Source organism: Cnephaeus nilssonii (genome assembly GCF_951640355.1).
Source record: "Cnephaeus nilssonii genome assembly, chromosome: 4".
Classification (NCBI taxonomy): domain Eukaryota; kingdom Metazoa; phylum Chordata; class Mammalia; order Chiroptera; family Vespertilionidae; genus Cnephaeus; species Cnephaeus nilssonii.
In genome coordinates this window covers 44,155,074-44,174,268 of record NC_137075.1, presented here as the reverse complement: position 1 = coordinate 44,174,268, position 19,195 = coordinate 44,155,074, and the positions used below count along the sequence as shown (strand labels likewise).

The 19,195-nt window shown below is 41.8% G+C and overlaps 1 protein-coding gene and 1 pseudogene across 2 annotated transcripts in view; both read left to right on the top strand.

Moving 5' to 3' along the window:
• INO80 (INO80 complex ATPase subunit) overlaps nucleotides 1–19,195 on the top strand; it is a 171,031-nt gene that overhangs the window by 24,013 nt on the left and 127,823 nt on the right. The window contains exons 2-4 of the mRNA XM_079768167.1: nucleotides 15,847–16,032; nucleotides 16,274–16,443; nucleotides 16,535–16,602. Coding sequence (XP_079624293.1) covers nucleotides 15,890–16,032; nucleotides 16,274–16,443; nucleotides 16,535–16,602 — 381 coding nt within the window. The 5' untranslated portion in view covers nucleotides 15,847–15,889. The remainder of the gene's footprint in view (nucleotides 1–15,846; nucleotides 16,033–16,273; nucleotides 16,444–16,534; nucleotides 16,603–19,195) is intronic.
• LOC307098594 (cathepsin L2-like) lies at nucleotides 9,478–15,442 on the top strand (annotated as a pseudogene). The gene has a single exon. The product of its transcript is annotated as a cathepsin L2-like (transcript).

Below are 19,195 nucleotides of genomic sequence, written 5' to 3'. Positions count from 1 at the left end.
ATGTACCTTGGTTGCGGGCACATCCCCAGTGGGGTGTGTGCAGGAGGCAGCTGATCGATGTTTCTCTCCCATCGATGTTTCTAGCTCTCTATCCCTCTCTCTTCCTCTCTGTAAAAAATCAATAAAATATATTTAAAAAAAATAAGTTAAATGAGAATTTCATTAAGTTTCTTATCAATATTTATACTATCAAAATTATGTAGTCTCTGTTGGTATTTGAATTATTTTCCTCCTGTATTTTTTGTTCTTCTTAACCATTGATTTTCAGAGTAGAAGGGGTGGGGCAGAGAGACAGACAGACAGACAGAGACACACCTGTGTTGGCTGCCTCCCAAATGCTCTCCGACCCAGCTGGGGATTGAACCCCCTACCTTTCAGTACGCAGGCTGATGCTCTATTGAGCAACACCGGCCAGGGCTCCTGTATTTTTGATGTTTTGTTAATTTAATGCATTTTAATTATTTGCGATTTTTAGAAAAGGAAACCAAAGCCTGATCGCATATTATTTGCAATGTCCTCTGCAGGCTGATTTTTAAAATACCCTTTGCAAACTGATGAAGAGGAAAGAATCGTTAACAACCTTTTTAAATGTATAAGTTTCTAATTTTAATGAGGTCAGTTTATCAGTATTTTCTTTTGTGGTTAGTGCTTTCTGTGTTCTAAGAAAAATTTCTCTACAGCTGGAACTAATACAAAATAATGAATGTAAACTGTAATTTAAAATAAAAGTAAATCTTTTTTTTACCTTATTCAAGGTCACAAAAACATGTTCTTATGTTTTCTTTTAGAAGCTTTATCTTTTTAGCTTTACATTTTAGTCTGTGATTCATCCCCCCAGCTTCATTTTTGTGTATGGTATGAGGTAGGAGTTTGAGGTTTAGTTTTTCCCTTCCAGATGGATCTCCAGCAAAATTTGTTGGAAAAACCTTTCTTTCCCTCTTGGATCATTTTAGTGTCTTTGTCAGGAATCAGTGTGACTATGTAACTTTGGGTCTCTTTCTGGATTCTATTCTGTACCATTTTTTGATTTGTCTATCCAGATGCCAGTGCAGCATCACCTTGATTAACTTTTGGTAAGTTTTAAAATCTGATAGTGTAAACAACTCTTCATCTTTTTCAAGCTTGTTTGGACTATTCTAGATCCTTTGTATTTCCATATAAATTTTAGACTGAGCTTGTCAGTTTCCTAAAAAACTTCTGGGATTTGATTGGGAATCTATATCTATTAAGATATAGGGTATTAAGGGAGAATTAACATTTTAATAATAGTAATGAATATTCTAATCCATGAATTGTATCTGTAATATATAAAGGATTTCTATAACTCAGTGATAAGAAGACTATAATTTTTTTCAAATGTGGTAAAAAAACCCAGCTACCAGACATTTCACAAAGGAAGTTATACAGATGGCTAATAAGCATGTGAAATGGTGCTTAATTTTATTGTCATTAGCGATGTGCAAATTAAAACAATGCTTTTGAGATTTGATATACCACTATAATACCAAGATGGCAAAGATGGGAAGCAACTAGAACTCTTTGTTGGGAGTGTAAAAATTATTTCGTGGGTTTTCATAAGGTTAAACATATCTACCTCTGACCTAGTAGTTCCATTCCCAGGAATCAACCAAAGAAATGAAAATCTAAATATCCATCAATAGGTGGATAGATGAAAAACCACCCAGACATAAAAGTGTATGTACAGTGTGATATCCTGTATATAAATTTCTAGAGCATACAAAATTAATCTGTGGTGGTAGAAATCAGAACAGTGATGGCCTCTAGAACAAGAAGTAAGAATTGGGAAGAAGCAAAAGCCTGAGAGAGCTTTCTGGGTAATGAGCTATTGATATATATTGATAGGAGTGTAATTTATAGAGGTATATGCATATGTCAAAACATATATGTACTTAATATCTGTACATTTCAATATATATAAATTATACTGCAGTTTAAAAATCTTTGTAACTTTATTTGAAAAATAACATACATATTAATAATTTTTAAAAATATTGAAAAAAAAGAAAGTAGAGGAGGTCTCTTTTAGTCTAATTCCCAGAAATAAACACCTTTGTTTGTACGGAATGTAACTTTTCAGACATTTTCTAGTCTTAATAGTAGTGGTTAAAGGTGAGGGGTCAGATTATTTGGATTCTAATCCACACTTCCTATTAAATTGTATGAGCTTGGGCAAGTTACTTAATGTGTAAGTTTTTGGTTTTTTATCTGTAGTAAGTCGGATAATAATAGTAACAATCTCTTTAAACAGGAAATTAAAAAAAAAAGATTTTCATTGATTTTTAAAGGGAGAGGGAGAGAGAGAAACATCTGTGTGAGAGTGAATATCAGTTGGTTGCCTCCTGCATGCCCCCTACATGGGATTGAGCCCGCAACCCCGGCATGTACCCTGGCCTGGAATCGAACTGGCAATTTTTTGGAGTATGGGATGACACCCAGCCAACTAAGTCACACCATTTAGGGCTAAACAGAATATTATTGGGTGGGTTCTCTATGCTGGAGTTATTTATACTACTGCTAAAATTTTGTAAGAACCCTCTATGAGATTTAAATTTGTAAAGTATTGCAAGCATTTTTCTTTTATCATTTACTTTTTAGCTATGTGGTTTTTTTGTATGCAGAAATGATACATTATTTTATTTTTTATTGTTTTAATCCTCACCTGAGGATATTTTCCATTGATTTTAGAGAGAGTGGAAGAGAGAGGGAAAGACAGAGAAACACATTGATTAGTTGCCTCTTACATGCGCCCCGACCAGGGCTGGGCCAGGTAGGATCCTGCAACCTAGGTGAGGTACGTACCCTTGACCTGGGACTGCAGGGCCAACTGAACTACCTGGCCAGCACCTTTCATGTGCTTATTAGCTATTAGTATATCTTTGGAGAAATGTCTATTCACAACCTTTGCCCATTTTAAAATTGGATTACTTGTCTTTTTATTATTTAGTTTTTAAAAATATATTCTGGTTATCAGTCACATATCAGATACATGATTTGCAAATATTTTCTCCCATTTGTGGGTTTTCAGTTTCTTGATATTATCATTTTTAGCACTAAAGTAAATTTTGATGAAGCCCTATTTGTCTCTTTTTTGTTATTGCTTTTGCTATTGGTATGATATATAAGAAATCATTATCTGATCCAGAGTCATGAATATTTATAATCCCTTTGTTTTCTTCTAAGAGTTTTATAATTTTAGCTCTAAAAATTTATATCTGTGATCTCTTGAGTTAATTTTTGTGTATAGTGTAAGGAAGAGGTCCAACTTTGTTCTTTTGCATATGGCTATCCAGTTGTCACATCACCATTTGTTAAAAAGGCTGTTTGTTCTTTCTTTCCCCCATTGAATTATTTTGACACCCTTGTTTGAAAATCATTTGACTGTAAATGTGTTTGTTTCTGGATTCTGAACTCTGTTTTATTAATTTATCTATGTATCTAGCCTTATTTCAGTACCACACATCTTAAATCATAAGTATGAGTCCTCCAACTTGGTTCTTCATTTTTCACATTGTTTTGGTTATCCTAGGTTTCTTGCATCATTTCCATGTGAATTGTAGGGTCAGATTGCTTATTTCTGGAAGAATAAAAAAACCAGCTTGGATTTTGTTGTTGTTGTTAATCCTCACCTGATAATATTGTTTTAATTGATTTTTAGAGAGAGTGGAAGGGAGGGAGGTGGAGACAGACAGACAGACAGACACACACACACACACATTGATTAGTTGCCTCCTGTATGCTCCCCAACCGGAGCCGGGCATTTAACTTGCAACCAGATATATGCCCTTGACTGGGAATCAAACCTGAGACCCTTCGGTGTGCAGGCTGATGCTCTAACCCAGGCATCCTCAAACTACGGCCCGCGGGCCACATGCGGGTGTTTCTGCCGTTTTGTTTTTTTACTTCAAAATAAGATATGTGCAGTGTGCATAGGAATTTGTTCATAGTTTTTTTTAAACTATAGTCCGGCCCTCCAACGGTCTGAGGGACAGTGAACTGGCCCCCTGTTTAAAAAGTTTGAGGACCCCTGCTAACCAATGAGCGACAACAGCCAGGGCCAGATTTTGATACTAATGAATCATAAGATGTCCTTTTATTTATTTAATTGTCTTGTTTTCAGTATATATAAGTCTTTGGTCAAATTTATTCCTACGTATTTTCTTCTTTTTGATGCTAATATTAATGGTTTTTAAAAAATATATATTTTTATTTATTTCAGAGAGGAATGGAGTGGGAGAGAGAGATAGAAACATCAATGATGAGAGAGAATCATTGATCGGCTGCCTCCTGCACGCCCCCCACTGGGGATCGAGCCACAACCCGGGCATGTGCCCTTGACCGGAATCGAACCCGGGACCTTTCAGTCCGCAGGCCGACGCTCTATCCACTGAGCCAAACCGGCTAGGGCTAATGGGTTATGTTTTAATTTCATTTTCATTGCTAGAGTATAGAAACATAATTGATTTATTTTTTATTTATTTTTTATTTTTTTATTTTTATTATTATTATTTTTTTTTAAATTTCTTTATTGATTAAGGTGTCACATATTTGTCCTCATCCCCCCATTCCCATCCCACACCCCTCCCCTTGGATGCCCCAACCCTCTGTTGAACTTAAGCATTGGTTAGGCTCATATGCATGCACACAAGACCTTTGGTTGATCTCTCCCCCCTCCCCCCACCCTCCCCTATCCTCCCTCTGAGGCCCGATAGTCCAATCGATGCCTCCTTGTTTCTGGTTCTGTTCTTGTTCATCAGTCTATGTTGTTCATCATTTCCCCTAGATGAGCGAAATCATGTGTCACTATAGATATACTTATAAGAATTGAATGTGCGACGAGCAATAATAGTTATGCTGACAGGCAAATGAATCAGTCTGTAGTGAGTTTCTTTCTGGACCAACAGTTCTTTTGAGACCCAATATCAATGTCCACCGGTTCCCTATGAGTACATGTCGGCACTGACCCCTCAGCTCTGGATGGTGGACAAATGGTGGTAATGCAGGTCCGACTCCCTCTGGTTTGGTCTCGGCTGGACCCAGGGGCACTGCTTCACCCGGATCCAGGGGCCCACGGCCTCACCTGGACCCGGGGCCAGGCTCACCCGGATCCAGGGGCCCGCGGCCTCGCCCGGACCCGGGGCCCAGGGCTCACCCGGATCCAGGGGCCCGCGGCCTCGCCCGGACCCGGGGCCCAGGGCTCACCCGGATCCAGGGGCCCGCGGCCTCGCCCGGACCCGGGGCCCAGGGCTCACCCGGATCCAGGGGCCCGCGGCCTCGCCCGGACCCGGGGCCCAGGGCTCACCCGGATCCAGGGGCCCGCGGCCTCGCCCGGACCCGGGGCCCAGGGCTCACCCGGATCCAGGGGCCCGCGGCCTCGCCCGGACCCGGGGCCCAGGGCTCACCCGGATCCAGGGGCCCGCGGCCTCGCCCGGACCCGGGGCCCAGGGCTCACCCGGATCCAGGGGCGCACGGCCTCGTCCAGACCCAGGATTCAGCCTCACCCGGACCCAGGGGCGCACGGCCTCGCCCAGACCCAGGATTCAGCCTCACCCGGACCCAGGGGCGCATGGCCTCGCCCGGACCCAGGGGCACGTGGCCTCACCCGGACCCGGGGCCCAGCCTCACCCTGACCCAGTTCCCAGCCTCACCCAGACCCAGGGGCACGCGGCTTCACCCGGATCCGGGACCCAGCGGGGTTTCGTCTTCTTGATCCCAATTCCTGTTGGTCAATTCCCTCTCAGCAATTCCTTCGGCCATTTTCTCAGAGTTCCAGGGCAGCCACCGCAGAACTCGTTGGGCGGCGGGCTCGGCGAAGCTCCGGTGTGCCTGGTGCGCGGCGGCGGGCTGGTCCGGGGTGGCTGCGTCGGCCCTTGGGTCTGCAGCGGTGGCCGGTCGCCGAGCGTGCGCACCTGGCCGCTTCCGGGATGTTGAGATTCTTGAAGGACTCGGAGGTCAGCAAGCGCGTAGTCTCCCGCCCCATGTCTCCCAGGGGCTCGTCTGTCCGTGCTCGGCAGCGAGTGAAGCCTTCCCCTCAGCCGGAGACCGCTGGGGGAACTGCACCGAGCACGTTCCAGGCCGCCATTGTGTCACCTGAGCCGTAGTTTTTAAAGTGTGGTCTTTGGGTCGCCGGCATCAGCTTCATCCCGCGTACCCCTCTCTTTTATTTTAGTTGTATAGCATCCGCTCAGTTAGCCCTCCGGTGGTTCTGGATGGTGTCTGCTCTGCTCTCCCGTCGTAGTCTCAAAACCGTTGTGGTAGGCAGCAATCAGGCTTCTGCCCTATGCCTCCATCTTGGTCCTTGTTTGTATAGTTAAGTCTTGATTGTTGTTGGTGTCACTGGGAGGAATTGTCCTCCAGGCCTATTGGCCGTGCGGACCCTCTGTGTCTATAAAGGAAGAGTTGCTGTGCGGAAGACACGCCTATGTGCCGGGTCTTGGTGCAGCAAGGCTTCGGCGCTCACTGCGTCTGCCTCTTGAATGTGTCCCTTATGGGAGTGGTCGAAGTCTGGTGTCATCTCACACCAACCACTAGATGCCCTCATTTCTGGGTCTCCAATGTAGTGTAGGTCAGCTACTGCCTGTGGCCCCTCAGCAGGAATTACAGCATCCCTTATATTCGTGACCTGTTTCGGTGCCTTCCCCTTTTGGCTGCCTCCCTATCGCTCAGCTTCCCCAATCTCCCTAGGTGGTCGCTCTTGATATCCCCCTTTGTGGGCTGAGTGCAAAGTCTTGGTGTTGTTAAGCCTTGATTGCTGTTGGTACACTGGGAGGATGTGACCTCCAGCCCAATTGGCTGTGAGGATCAGCTGTGTCTATGCCGGGAGACAGCCCCATTCAACTAGACTTGCAAAATTGTAAAAGCCTCTGTGTTCAGCTTGGATGGGGCGGAGTTACAGGGCGGAGCCTACCGCCTTGGCTTCCCGTCAGCCCCGCCCTATGAGGTTCCTGTGTCCCTCCGTACTCCCAGCAAACACCTCTGAGAGAAAAGCGCCCTGGAGTTTCGCGCGCTGCCAAACAGTCTAGTCTCTCCCCCAATGAATCTGGATTCCCAGATTCTCTCCCGGAACTGGGTTTCCGTGTAGTCAGAATTGGGGCTCACCGCAGTCTGGCGCTTTTGTCTCCTTCCCTCCAGGGCGACTCAGCGGCACAGTCAGCAGCCCATCCTCCGCGCACAATCCCCTGCGCGCCTCCGGTGCTCTGCTCTTCGCCGCCTCTCTGCATCTCTGCCCCACAGCCCAGCTTTCCCCAGTATGAGCCTGGCTTCCCCGGGTCTTTCCCGGAACTGGGGTTCAGTGCAGTTGGAACTAGGGGTTCAGCACAGTCTGGAGCTTTTGACTCCTTCCCGCTAGGGCAATCCAGCGGCACAGGCAACAGACCCTCCTCTGCGCGCATTCCCGTGCGCGGCTCCGGCGCAGCTCCTCTGTGTCTCCGTCCCACAGCTCAGACTCCCCCAGCCTGAGCCCGGCTTCCCAGGGTTTCGCCGGGAAATGGGGTTCAGTGCAGTCGGAGCTGGGGTTCAGCACAATCTGGCGCTTTTATCTCCTTCCCGCCAGAGAACGCCAGCCAGGCCATCAGCCGCCCCTTCCTCTCCGGCTCCGTCTTCCCCGCACGCGCGCGGGCTCGTGTCTCCGCCTGTGTCTCCATACCTCAAGCTTTTACGGCTTCTCTGATTTTCCTTGTGGTTTTCTTTTTCCTTCTAATTGTGGGCATTTCAGTCAGCCAGCTTTCCTGTGGTTCTGGATGATGTCCGTTTTGACTTTTAGTTGTGTTTTTGATATTGTTGTGCCCGGCTGTAGGTTAGGTGTTTAACCTATGCCGCCATCTTGTTTTTCCCTCCATAATTGATTTTTGTATATTTATCTTGTACCCTAAAAGATTATTGAACTTGTTTATTTTAATCATTTTTAGTGCATTCTTTAGGATTGTATACAAGATCATGTCATCTATAACTATAGTTTTCTTTTTTCCAATCTGGATGACTTTTGTTTCTTTTTTCTTTTTCTTTTTCTTTTTTTAAATATTTTATTGATTTTTTACAGAGAGGAAGGGAGAGGGATAGAGAGCTAGAAACATTGATGAGAGAGAAACATCGACCAGCTGCCTCCTGCACACCCCCTAACAGGGGATGTGCCCGCAACCAATGTACATGCCTTTGACCGGAATCGAACCTGAGACCTTTCAGTCCGCAGACCGACGCTCTATCCACTGAGCCAAACCGGTTTCGGCATCTTTTTTCTTTTTCTTTTTTGCCCTGACTAGAACTTTGGTACAATTTTGAATAGAAGTTGTAAAAGTGGACCTCATCTTGTTTCTGATCTTAAGGGGGATAGCATTCTGTCTTTGATTATGATGTTAGCTGTGAATTTTTCATAGATGCTCTAATAGGTTGAGGGAATTCCCTTCTGTTCCTTGTTTATTGAGTGTTTTTATTTTGAAATGGTATTGGATTTTGTCAAATCATTTTTTGAGACTTGAGATAATTAAATGAGTTTTATCCTCTGTTCTGTTAATGTGGTGTAGTATATTGATTGATTGATTTGTAGCTGTTATACCAGCCTTGCATTTGTAGTATAAATTCTACTTGGTAATATACTCAGTGTATATTCCTTTTTACATGTTGCTGGAACTGTTAATATTTTGTTGAGGATTTAAAAAACCTATATTATAAGGGATATTAGCCTATAGTTTTATTGTGATGTCTTTGTCTGGTTTTGGAATGAGAGTAATACCAGAGTCATAGAATAATGTGGCAAGTGTTCTTTTCTCTTCAGTTATTTGGAAGAATTTGTGATTGATTGGTACTAATTCTACTTTAAATGTTTGATAAAATTCACCAGTGGAGCCATTTGGACTGGGTATTTCTTAGTGGGAAGTTGGAAGCTTTAAATTTTGTTTTATCATATTCATCTGGCTTTTCATTTATTATTATTTTGGTCATACATACCTAGAAGCCTAACCTGCAGTTTCCTCATCAAAAGATGTAAAATATTTGTGCCCTGCTAGTGTAGCTCAGTGGTTGAGCATTAACCTATGAACCAGGAGGTCATGGTTCAATTCCTGGGCAAGGCACAGGCCCCAGGTTGTGGGCTCAATCTCCAGTAGGGAGTTGTGCAGGAGACAGCCAATCAAAGATGTTTCTCTCTCATTGATGTTTCTATCTTTATATCCCTCTCCCTTCCTTTGTCTCTAAATATCAATACAAAAATATTTAAAAAAATTTTAAAGATGTAAATATTTGTAAATAATGCAATCAGTAGGAGTTACAAATTTCTCATAACATTTAATATGGTGTAACACATACATAATCATTTTTTCTTGAACTCTCATGGCACTTTCTACATCTCTTAAGTGACTTTGCGTGTACTTATTTTAAAAAATATATATTTTATTGATTTTTTCACAGAGAGGAATAGAGAGGGATAGAGAGTTAGAAACATCGATGAGAGAGAAACATCGATCAGCTGCCTCCTGCACACCTCCTACTGGGGATGTGCCCGCAACCAAGGTACATGCCCTTGACCGGAATCGAACCTGGGACCTTTTAGTCCGCAGGCCTACGCTCTTTACACTGAGCCAAACCGGTTAGGGCTACTTATTTTTTTAAATTGAATTTATTGGGGTGATATTGGTTTGCATAATCATACAGGTTTCAAGTGTACAACTTAGTAAAACATCATGTGCACAAACCAAAGGATTTGTATGCATGCATATAAGCATAACCCATGGTCACAGACAGTAGGGGGGTGAGAGCATGTGCTGGGGGTGGAAGTGGCTGGGGAGAGGTCAGTGGGGGGAAAAAGAGACATGTAATACTTTAAACAAAGAATTAAAAACAACAAAAAACCATGCATTGTGCCCACAATGGCAAGAAAAGTCTTTTTCTGTCCCCATTTCCCTCCCCCTTTGTCCACCTCCACCTACCTACATCCCTCTTTCCCTCTGGCCAATACCACACTATTGTCTGTGTCTATGCGATGTAGAGTCCCCGCCCCCATCCCCTCTGACAGCTGTCAGTCTGTTTTGTGTATCCATGCCTCTGTTTCAATTTATTTGTTTGTCAGTTTATTTTGTTCATTAGATTCCAAATATAAGTGAGGTCATATCATATGGTATTTGTCTTTGACTGGCTTATTTCACTTAGCATTATAATCTCTAGGTCCATCCATGCTGTTGCAAAAGGTAAGATTTCCTTTTTTTTTTTTTTAAATGGCTGAGTAGTATTCCATTGTGTAAATGTACCACAGCTTTTTTATCCACTCATCTACTGTTGGGCATTGGCGCTCTTTCCAGATCTTGGCTATCTATCTATATAAAGCCTAAGTGACCGTTGGACCGTTTGGTACTATGACGTGCACTGACCACCAGGGGGCAGACACTCAATGCACAGGCATGGAAACATGGAACAGACTGATGAATATTGGAAGGGGGGAGAGGGGGAGGGCAGCAAGAGATTAACAAAGATCTTATATGCATACTAGAGGCCTGGTGCACAGATTTGTGCACCGGTGGGGTCCCTCGGATTGGCCTGCGGAGATCGTGCCAAAACCCACAGTCTGACATCCCCCGAGGGGTCCTGGATTGCAAGAGGGCCCAGGCCAGGCTGAGAGACCCCACCAGTGCACAGGCCTCTAGTTGTAAATAACACTGCAGTGAACATAGGGATGCACATATTCTTTCCAATTAGTATTTTGGGTTTCTTTGGATATATTCCCAGAAGTCAAACGGCAGTTCCATTTTTAATTTTTTGAGGAAACTACTTGTTTTCCACAGTGGCTGCTACAGTCTTCATTCCCACCAGCAGTGCATGAGGGTTCCCTTTTCTCCACATCCTCGCCAGCACTTGTTTATTTATTAGTGATAGCCATTCTGATTGGTGGGAGGTGATATCTCATTGTGGTTTTAATTTGCATCTCTCTGATGATTAGTCACATTGAGCATTTTTTTCATATGTCTCTTGGCCATCTGTATGTTCCCTGGAGAAGTTTCTATTTAGGTCCTTTGCCCATTTTTAAACTGGGTTGTTTGTCTTCTTGATGTTGAGTTGTATAATTCTTTATGTATTTTGGAAATTAACCCCTTTCAGAAGTATCATTGGCAAATATATTCAGTGGGTTCCCTTTTTATTTTGCCAATGGTTTTTTTGCTGTGCAAAAGCTTTTTTTTAAAAAAAATATTTTATTGATTTTTTTTTACAGAGAGGAAGGGAGAGGGATAGAGAGTCAGAAACATCGATGAGAGAGAAACATTGATCAGCTGCCTCCTGCACACTCCCCACTGGGTATGTGCCCACAACCAAGGTACATGTCCTTGACCGGAATTGAACCCGAGTCCCTTAAGTCCGCAGGCTAATGCTCTATCCACTGAGCCAAACTGGTCTGGGCTGTAAGCTTTTTAGTTTAGTCCCGTTTGTTTATTTTTTCCTTTGTTTCTCTTGCCTGTGGAGAAATAAAGATATAAATATTTGTAAATAATGAATAGGAGCTACAAATTTCTCACATAACATTTACCATGGTGTAACAGTCATACATAGTCATCCTTTCCTGAATTAAATATTGCTACAAGAAATACCTGAAATTTTACTGCCTATGTTTTCTTCTAGGATTTTTATAGTCTTATGACTTATATTTAAGTCTTTAACCCATTTTGAGTTTATTCTTGTGTATGGTATAAGTTGGTGGTCTAGTTTGATTTTTTTGCATGTATCTGTTCAGTTTCCCTAGCACCATTTATTAAAGAGACCGTCTTTACTCCATTGTATGTTCTTGCCTCCTTTGTCAAATATTAATTGACCTTATAGAAATGGGTTTATTTCTGGTCTCTCTGTTCTGTTCCATTCATCTATGTGTCTGTTTCTAAAACCGTTACCATGCTATTTCGATTACTAGAGCCTTGTAGTATAGTTTGATATCAATCAGGTCTCATGATACCTCCAACTTTGTTCTTCTTTCTCAAGATTGCTGTGGCTATTATTTGCTGTCTTTTGTGATTCCATCTAAATTTTAGGATTATTTATCTGGTTCTGTGAAAAATGCTATTGGTATTTTGATAGGGATTGCATTGAATTATAGATTGCTTAGGGTATTATAAACATTTTAATGATGTTAATTCTTCCTATATATGAGCACAGTGTATATTTCCATTTATTTGTATCTTTTTCAATTTCTTTCTTCAGTGTCTTATAATTTTCCGAGTATATGCCTTTTATCTCCTTGGTTAAATTTATTCCTATGTACCTTTTTTGTTGTTGTTGCAATAGTAAATTGGATTATTTTCTTTCTTTCTTTAAAAAAATATCTTTATTAATTTCAGAGAGGAAGGGAGAGGGGAAGAGAAATAGAAACATCCATGATGAGAGAGAATCATTGATTGGCTGCCTCCTGCACGTCCCCCACTGGGGATCAAGCCCGCAACTCGGCATGTGCCCTGGACCAGAATTGAACCTGGGACCCTTTAGTCCGCAGGCTGACGCTCTATCCACTGAGCAAAACCAGCTAGGGCTGCATTGTTTTCTTAATATCTTTCTGATAGTTCATTATTGGTGTATAAAAATGCCACTGATGGGAGATCCTGGACCAGTACGTGCTGACTGTGCCTGCTCTGCTGCGCTCCCGAAGGTTTTGAAACATGAATCCTTCATTCTTCTTGATTGCCCTTTACTTAGGAATAGCTTCAGCTTCTCCAAAAGTTGATGGAAGTTTAGAGGCACAATGGCACCGATGGAAGGCAACACACAGTAAGCTATATGGCTCGAATGAAGAAGGATGGAGGAGAACAGGGTGGGAGAAGAATATGAAAATGATTGACCTGCACAACCAGGAATACAACCTAGGGAGACAGAGCTTCACCTTGGCAATGAATGCTTTTGGTGACATGACCAACAAAGAATTCAGTAGGTGATGAATGGCCATCAAAAACAGAAGCACAAGAAAAGGAGAGTGTTCTGGGAACCTTACGTTGCTGAAATCCCCCCAACTGTGGATTGGAGAAAAGAAGGCTATGTAACTCCCACGAAGAACCAGGGTCACTGTGGTTCTTGTTGGGCAGTTAGTGCAACTGATGCCCTTGAAGGATAGATATTCCGGAAAACTGGCAGACTTATCTCATTGAGTGAGCAGAACCTTGTGGACTGCTCTCAGGCTCAAGGCAATGAGGGCTGCAGTGGTGGCCTAATGGATAATGCCTTCCAGTATGTGAAGTCCAATGGATGCCTGGACTCAGAGGAGTCCTATCCATATCGTGCAAAGGTTGGACCCTGCAAATACAGGCCCGAGGATTCTGTTGCCAATGACACTGGCTTCGTGGACATCCCTGAGCAGGAGAGTGCCCTCATGAAGGCAGTGGCAACTGTGGGGCCCATCTCTGTTGCTATGGATGCAAGCCATCTTAGCTTTTGGTTCTATGAAGATGGCATTTATTATGAGCGGCACTGGAGCAGCGTAGATCTAGATCATGGTGTACTGGTGGTTGGCTATGGCTTTGAAGGAGAAGAATCAAGTAACAATAAATATTGGATTGTCAAGAACATCTGGGGTAAAGCTTGGGGCAAGAATGGCTACATAAAGATGGCCAAAGACCGGAACAACCACTGTGGAATCGCCTCCGTGGCTAGCTATCCTACTGTGTGAGAGGATGGTGATAAAGAAAGACTTGATTGAGAACAGGATATCCAGAGGAGGAATTTTTATCTTAAAACTGACCACATTTTACTTAATGGGATACAACACTTGAATCTTGAAGATCCAAACTGTGATTTGAATTCTGTGATGTTTTACATTGGTAAAATGTTACCACTTCTTTTATAAGGATGTATAAATTGTTACCTTTTAAAATAAAAATTTTTATTATTTTTAATCCTCAAAAAAAAGCCACCAATTTCTGAATATTAATTTTGTATCCTGCTACTTGCCAAATTCATTTATTAGATCTACAGTTTTTTAGTGGACTCTTTTAGGGTTTTCTATGTGTAATATCACGTCATCTGCAAATAATGACAGTTTTACTTTCTTCTTTCAAATTTGGGTGCCTTTTATTTCTTCTTATCTGACTGCTATGGCTTGTACTTCCAGTGCTATGTTGAATAAGAGTGGTGAAAGTGGACATCTCTGTCTTGTTCTTGATCTTAAGGAAAATGCTTTTAGATTTTGCCCATTGAGTATGATGTAGGCTTTGGGTTTGTCATATGTGGTGGCCTTTATTATGTTGAGGGTATAATCTATTACCACTTTGCTAAGAGTTTTTATCAAAATGGTTGCTGGATTTTATCAAATGTTTTTTCTGCATCTAATGATATGATCATGTGATTTTTATCCTTGATTTTGTTTATGTAATGTATTACATTTATTGATTTGTGAATATTATACCAATCTTGCATCCCCAGAATAAATTCTATTTGGTATGGTGTATAATCCTTTTAATGTATTGCTAGATCTGGTTTGCTAATATTTTGTTTAGGATTTTAGCATCTGTGTTCATCAGGGATATTGGCTATATAGTTTTCTTTCTTGGTAGTATTTTTATCTGATTTTGGAGTTAGGATAATGCTGGCCTCATAAAAGATCTTGGAAGTCTATCCTCCTTTTGAATTTTTTTGAATAATTTGAGAAAGGTGTTCTTTTTTAAAAAATATATATATATATTTATTGATTTCATAGAGGAAGGGAGAGGAAGAGAGAGAGAGAAACATCAATGATGAGAGAGAATCATCCATCGGCTGTCTCCTGCATGCCCCCTACTGGGGATCAAGCCCACCACCCGGGCATGTGCCCTGGCCAGGAATTGAACTGTGACCTCCTGGGGGGGGGCATGCAGGAGACGGCTGATCGATGATTCTCATTATTGATGTTTCTATTTCTCTTTCCCTCCCTTTTCCTCTCTGAAATCAATAAAACAAATATGTATTTTAAAAAAGATACTAAGGTTTCTTTGAAAGTATATACCTGAGTTTGTTGGATAATGAAATTTATTTTTAAATTTATTGTTGAAAGTATTACAGATGTTCCCTTTTTTTTCCCCCATTGACCCCCTCCAACCTACCCCTGCCCCCTTAGACCTTCACCACATTATTGTCTGTGACAATGGGTTATGCATAGATCATGTACTTTTAAAACATTGAGTACTCATTGTATATCAGAGGATAATCTAATTGCTCTATATTATCTTATTATTTAATCCTGGCTCAACCTCTTAATTTTTAAAGATGGAAAATCGTTACACTGATTGTTTCTCTAATGAATATATTCTGTCTCTAACATTGTCTTTAACAACTTAAAGTAGCAAAGAGAATGCTCAGGCTATACTATGTCTCTTGTCCTCACTTTCATTCTTTTTGCTCCAGTTTTCTAAATCATTTCTAAATCTTGTACTTCGTGGCATGTCTACAAGGGATGTAAAATACTCTGCCAATATATCTAATCTCTTGTAAATGGAATACGTCACACATATGAACAAATGTAAATGTAAAGTGAAAAAAAAAGGGAGCAGCTGTTGAAGGTGATGTGAGGTGTATAACAGTGAGCTTGTGGTATAGATTTGGATTAATGTTAGTAATTGTTCATTGTAGGGCAAAGAGAAATGGGTATAAATTGTAAGGTACTATTTCAAAGAAGTGTAGTGTGAATTTTCATTGTGACATATGACATTTTTTTTCTGTATTTTGATGTTCTCATCCTTTTAACTTCTACCTTTGCATTAGAAGGCAGTGCCTATTGTGAGCTTTATAATGATCTTTCTATGGACAAGGTTTGATTTTTTTTGACATTTTATAAAAAACAGTTATGATAACGGGACAACAATAGTATTTCATTTTTCACTATTTACCTCCATTCTATAGCCGTGCAAGCAGAGACCCTTGTGCATGAAGACAGATTTGTTCTATGGCCTCGGAGTTGGGTGCCGGGGACGATGGCGGCTGCACTGAGCTGGCAAAGCCCCTCTATCTTCAGTACCTGGAGAGGGCCCTCCGGTTGGACCATTTCCTGCGACAGACATCAGCCATCTTCAACAGGAATATTTCTAGGTATGTTAGTCCATCTTCCTACTATGATGTTTAGTCATATTTCTGATTCCCATTTTCACTGTAGATTTTAGGGTTAAAATACTTCATGATTTTTAGCATGTTTGATATATTTCCTTTCAAATAAAACTGAACTTTTTCAAATGATCAATTTCTCCTATAAAATGTTCAGTCTACTAACCATAAATTATAATATTTTGCTGGGTCAGCCCTGATTGTGGATTCACCATTCTTTAATTTCTAGTGATGAAAGTGAAGATGGACTGGATGACAGTAATCCTTTATTGCCCCAGTCTGGGGATCCCTTAATACAAGTTAAGGAAGAACCTCCAAATTCATTGCTTGGTGAAACTTCTGGAGCAAGCAGTTCTGGAATGTTAAACACGTACTCATTGAATGGAGTTCTACAGTCAGGTCAGTGTGGTGTGAGATCCCTCTTTGGACTATCAGTTCTTTGGGGGTAGTCATCCTTTCATTTTATTATTCTTTATATTTCTTTACACAGAATCAAAATCTGACAAAGGGAATTTATATAATTTCTCAAAGTTGAAGAAAAGCAGGAAGTGGCTAAAGGTAAGAGAAGACAGAATGTTTAGAATTCAAATAACCTATTAACAATAAGTAAAAGGGAAAGATATTGATGCATTCTGGCACATTGGCAGAAATTTTTATACACATGAGTCTTTTTTCTGGGTGTGGTTTTTTGAAGAGATTATAGAGAAGGATCTAAAAGACACAATGAAGTTTGTTTTAGTAAACATTGTTGAGTACAAATATCTATATATATATAAGAGGCTAATATGCAAAGTGTCCCCTTGGGAGTTCGACTGGGAGACTGGGAGTTCGATCACTTGCTATGACGTGCGCTGACCACCAGGGGGTAGACGCTCCAACTGGTAGGTTAGCTTGCTGCTGAGGTCCGGCTGGTTGGGACTGAGCAAGATGGGCCGGACATGCCCTGGAGCCCTCCCGTGATCTCTCCCTGGCTGGCCAACCTCCCGTGTCCCTCCCCTACCCCGATTGTGGGTGGGTGGGCGGGCGGGAGGTAATCAACCAAAGACCATCCTATATAATAAAAGGCTAATATGCAAATAGACTGAACAGCAGAATGACCAGTTGCTTTGACACACACTGACCACCAGGGGGCAGACGCTCAACACAGGAGCTGCCCCCTGGTGGTCAGTGCACTCCCAAAGGGGGAGCTCAGCTCAGCCAGAAGGCTGGCTCACGGCTGGTGAGAGCAGCTGCGGTGGCGGGAGTCTCTCCCACCGCCGTGGCAGCGCTGAGGATGTCCAACTGCCGTCCGTTGAACATCCCCCAAGGGCTCCTGGACTGCCAGAGGGCGCAGGCCAGGCTGAGGGACCCTCCCCCCAAGTGCACGAATTTCGTGCACCAGGCCTCTAGTCTTAGATAAGATTCTTGCCCTCACTGGCTCACATTGTAATCGGGATATTTAATCTACTTTTCATCTGTCCTTGAGTAGTTTACTCACTCGCCAAGTGTTGATTAAGTGCATCCTATGTGCCAGATACTGTTGTTCATAGACAGGATTCCTACCCTGTGGAGCTTACATTCTAACGGAGGGAGGCAGTGAGTAAGCCTGTAAACAAATAAATAAATATGGCTTTAAAGAAGTAACATTTTAACAATTTCTCAGTGATCAGAGAGAACTATGTAAAGGTTTAAGATGTGAGCATTTCAATCAGAAGGAATAACTGTAAAAGTTCTGAGAAAGGAAGCAACTCAGTATGTTTGAGGGAGAAAGAAGACTCCTATACCTGGAGGACAGTGAATAAGGGGATGGTAGAAGATGAGGTTAGAGAACCTGATCACTTAGGGCCTTTGTACACCATGTCAAGGAATTTGTATTTTACTCTAGTTACAGTAGTAAGTTATTGGAGTCTTTATAAGCAAGAGAGTGGCACAGTATGGTTAAGACGCTTACAATATTACTGTCATTGGCCAAACTGAGTTAAGGATAGCATTTCTTCTATTGAAACTAGTTTTTCTCTATCTCATACTTCTCTTGTGAAGAATGGAAAGTAACTTAAAAGTATTCTTTTGTTATTATCAATAGAAGAATGGAAAGTAACTTAAAGGTATTCTTTTATTATCAATAGGCCCTTTTAAAAACTCAAGTGCAAAAGTCCAGATTTGTTTCAGATCAGTGAGGCTTTAAGCTTTTGGGAATGCAGAAATCTTTGTTTAGCCACCACTTTTTAAAAATAGATATTTTTATTGATTTTTGAGAGGAAGGGAGAGGGAGAGAGAGATAGAAACATCAATGATGAGAGAGAATCATTGATTGGCTGCCTCCTGCACAACCCCTACTGGGGATCGAGCGCACAACCCAGGCATGTGCCCTGGACTGGAATCGAACCCGGGATCCTTCAGTCCGCAGGCTGATGCTCTATCCACTGAGCCAAACTGGCTAGGGCTAGCCATCACATTTTAAAAAATCAAGATAAGCCGAAACCGGTTTGGCTCAATGGATAGAGCGTCGGCCTGCAGACTGAAAGGTCCCAGGTTCGATTCCGGTCAAGGGCATGTACCTTGGTTGCGGGCACATCCCCAGTAGGGGTGTGCAAGAGGCAGCTGGTCGATGTTTCTCTCTCATCGATGTTTCTAACTCTCTATCCCTCTCTCTTCCTCACTGTAATAAATCAATAAAATATATTAAAAAAAAAATAAAAAATAAAAAATCAAGATAAAATTCTCATGCCATAAAATGTACCCCTTTAAAGTGTATGATTTAGTGATTTCTGGTATATTCATAAAGTTTTGTGCATCAATCATCACTGTCCAATAAAATATTTTCATCACTCCAGAAAGAAACCTCTGTACTCATTAGCATTTTCTCCCCATTCTCTACATCCTCAGCCTCTGGCAACCACTAATCTATTTTCTGTCTGTATGGATTTGCCTCTTCTGGACATTTCATATAAACAGAATCATATAATATGTTGCCTTTTGTGTCTGGCTTCTTTCACTTAGCATAACATTTTCAAACTTCATTCATGTTGTGGCACATATCAGTACTTTATTCCTTTTTATTGATGAATAATATTTGATTATCTGTATAATACCACATTTTGTTTATCCATTCATGAATGAATTTGGGGATTGTTTCTTTATTAGCCATCACAGCTTGCTTTCTATATTCTTT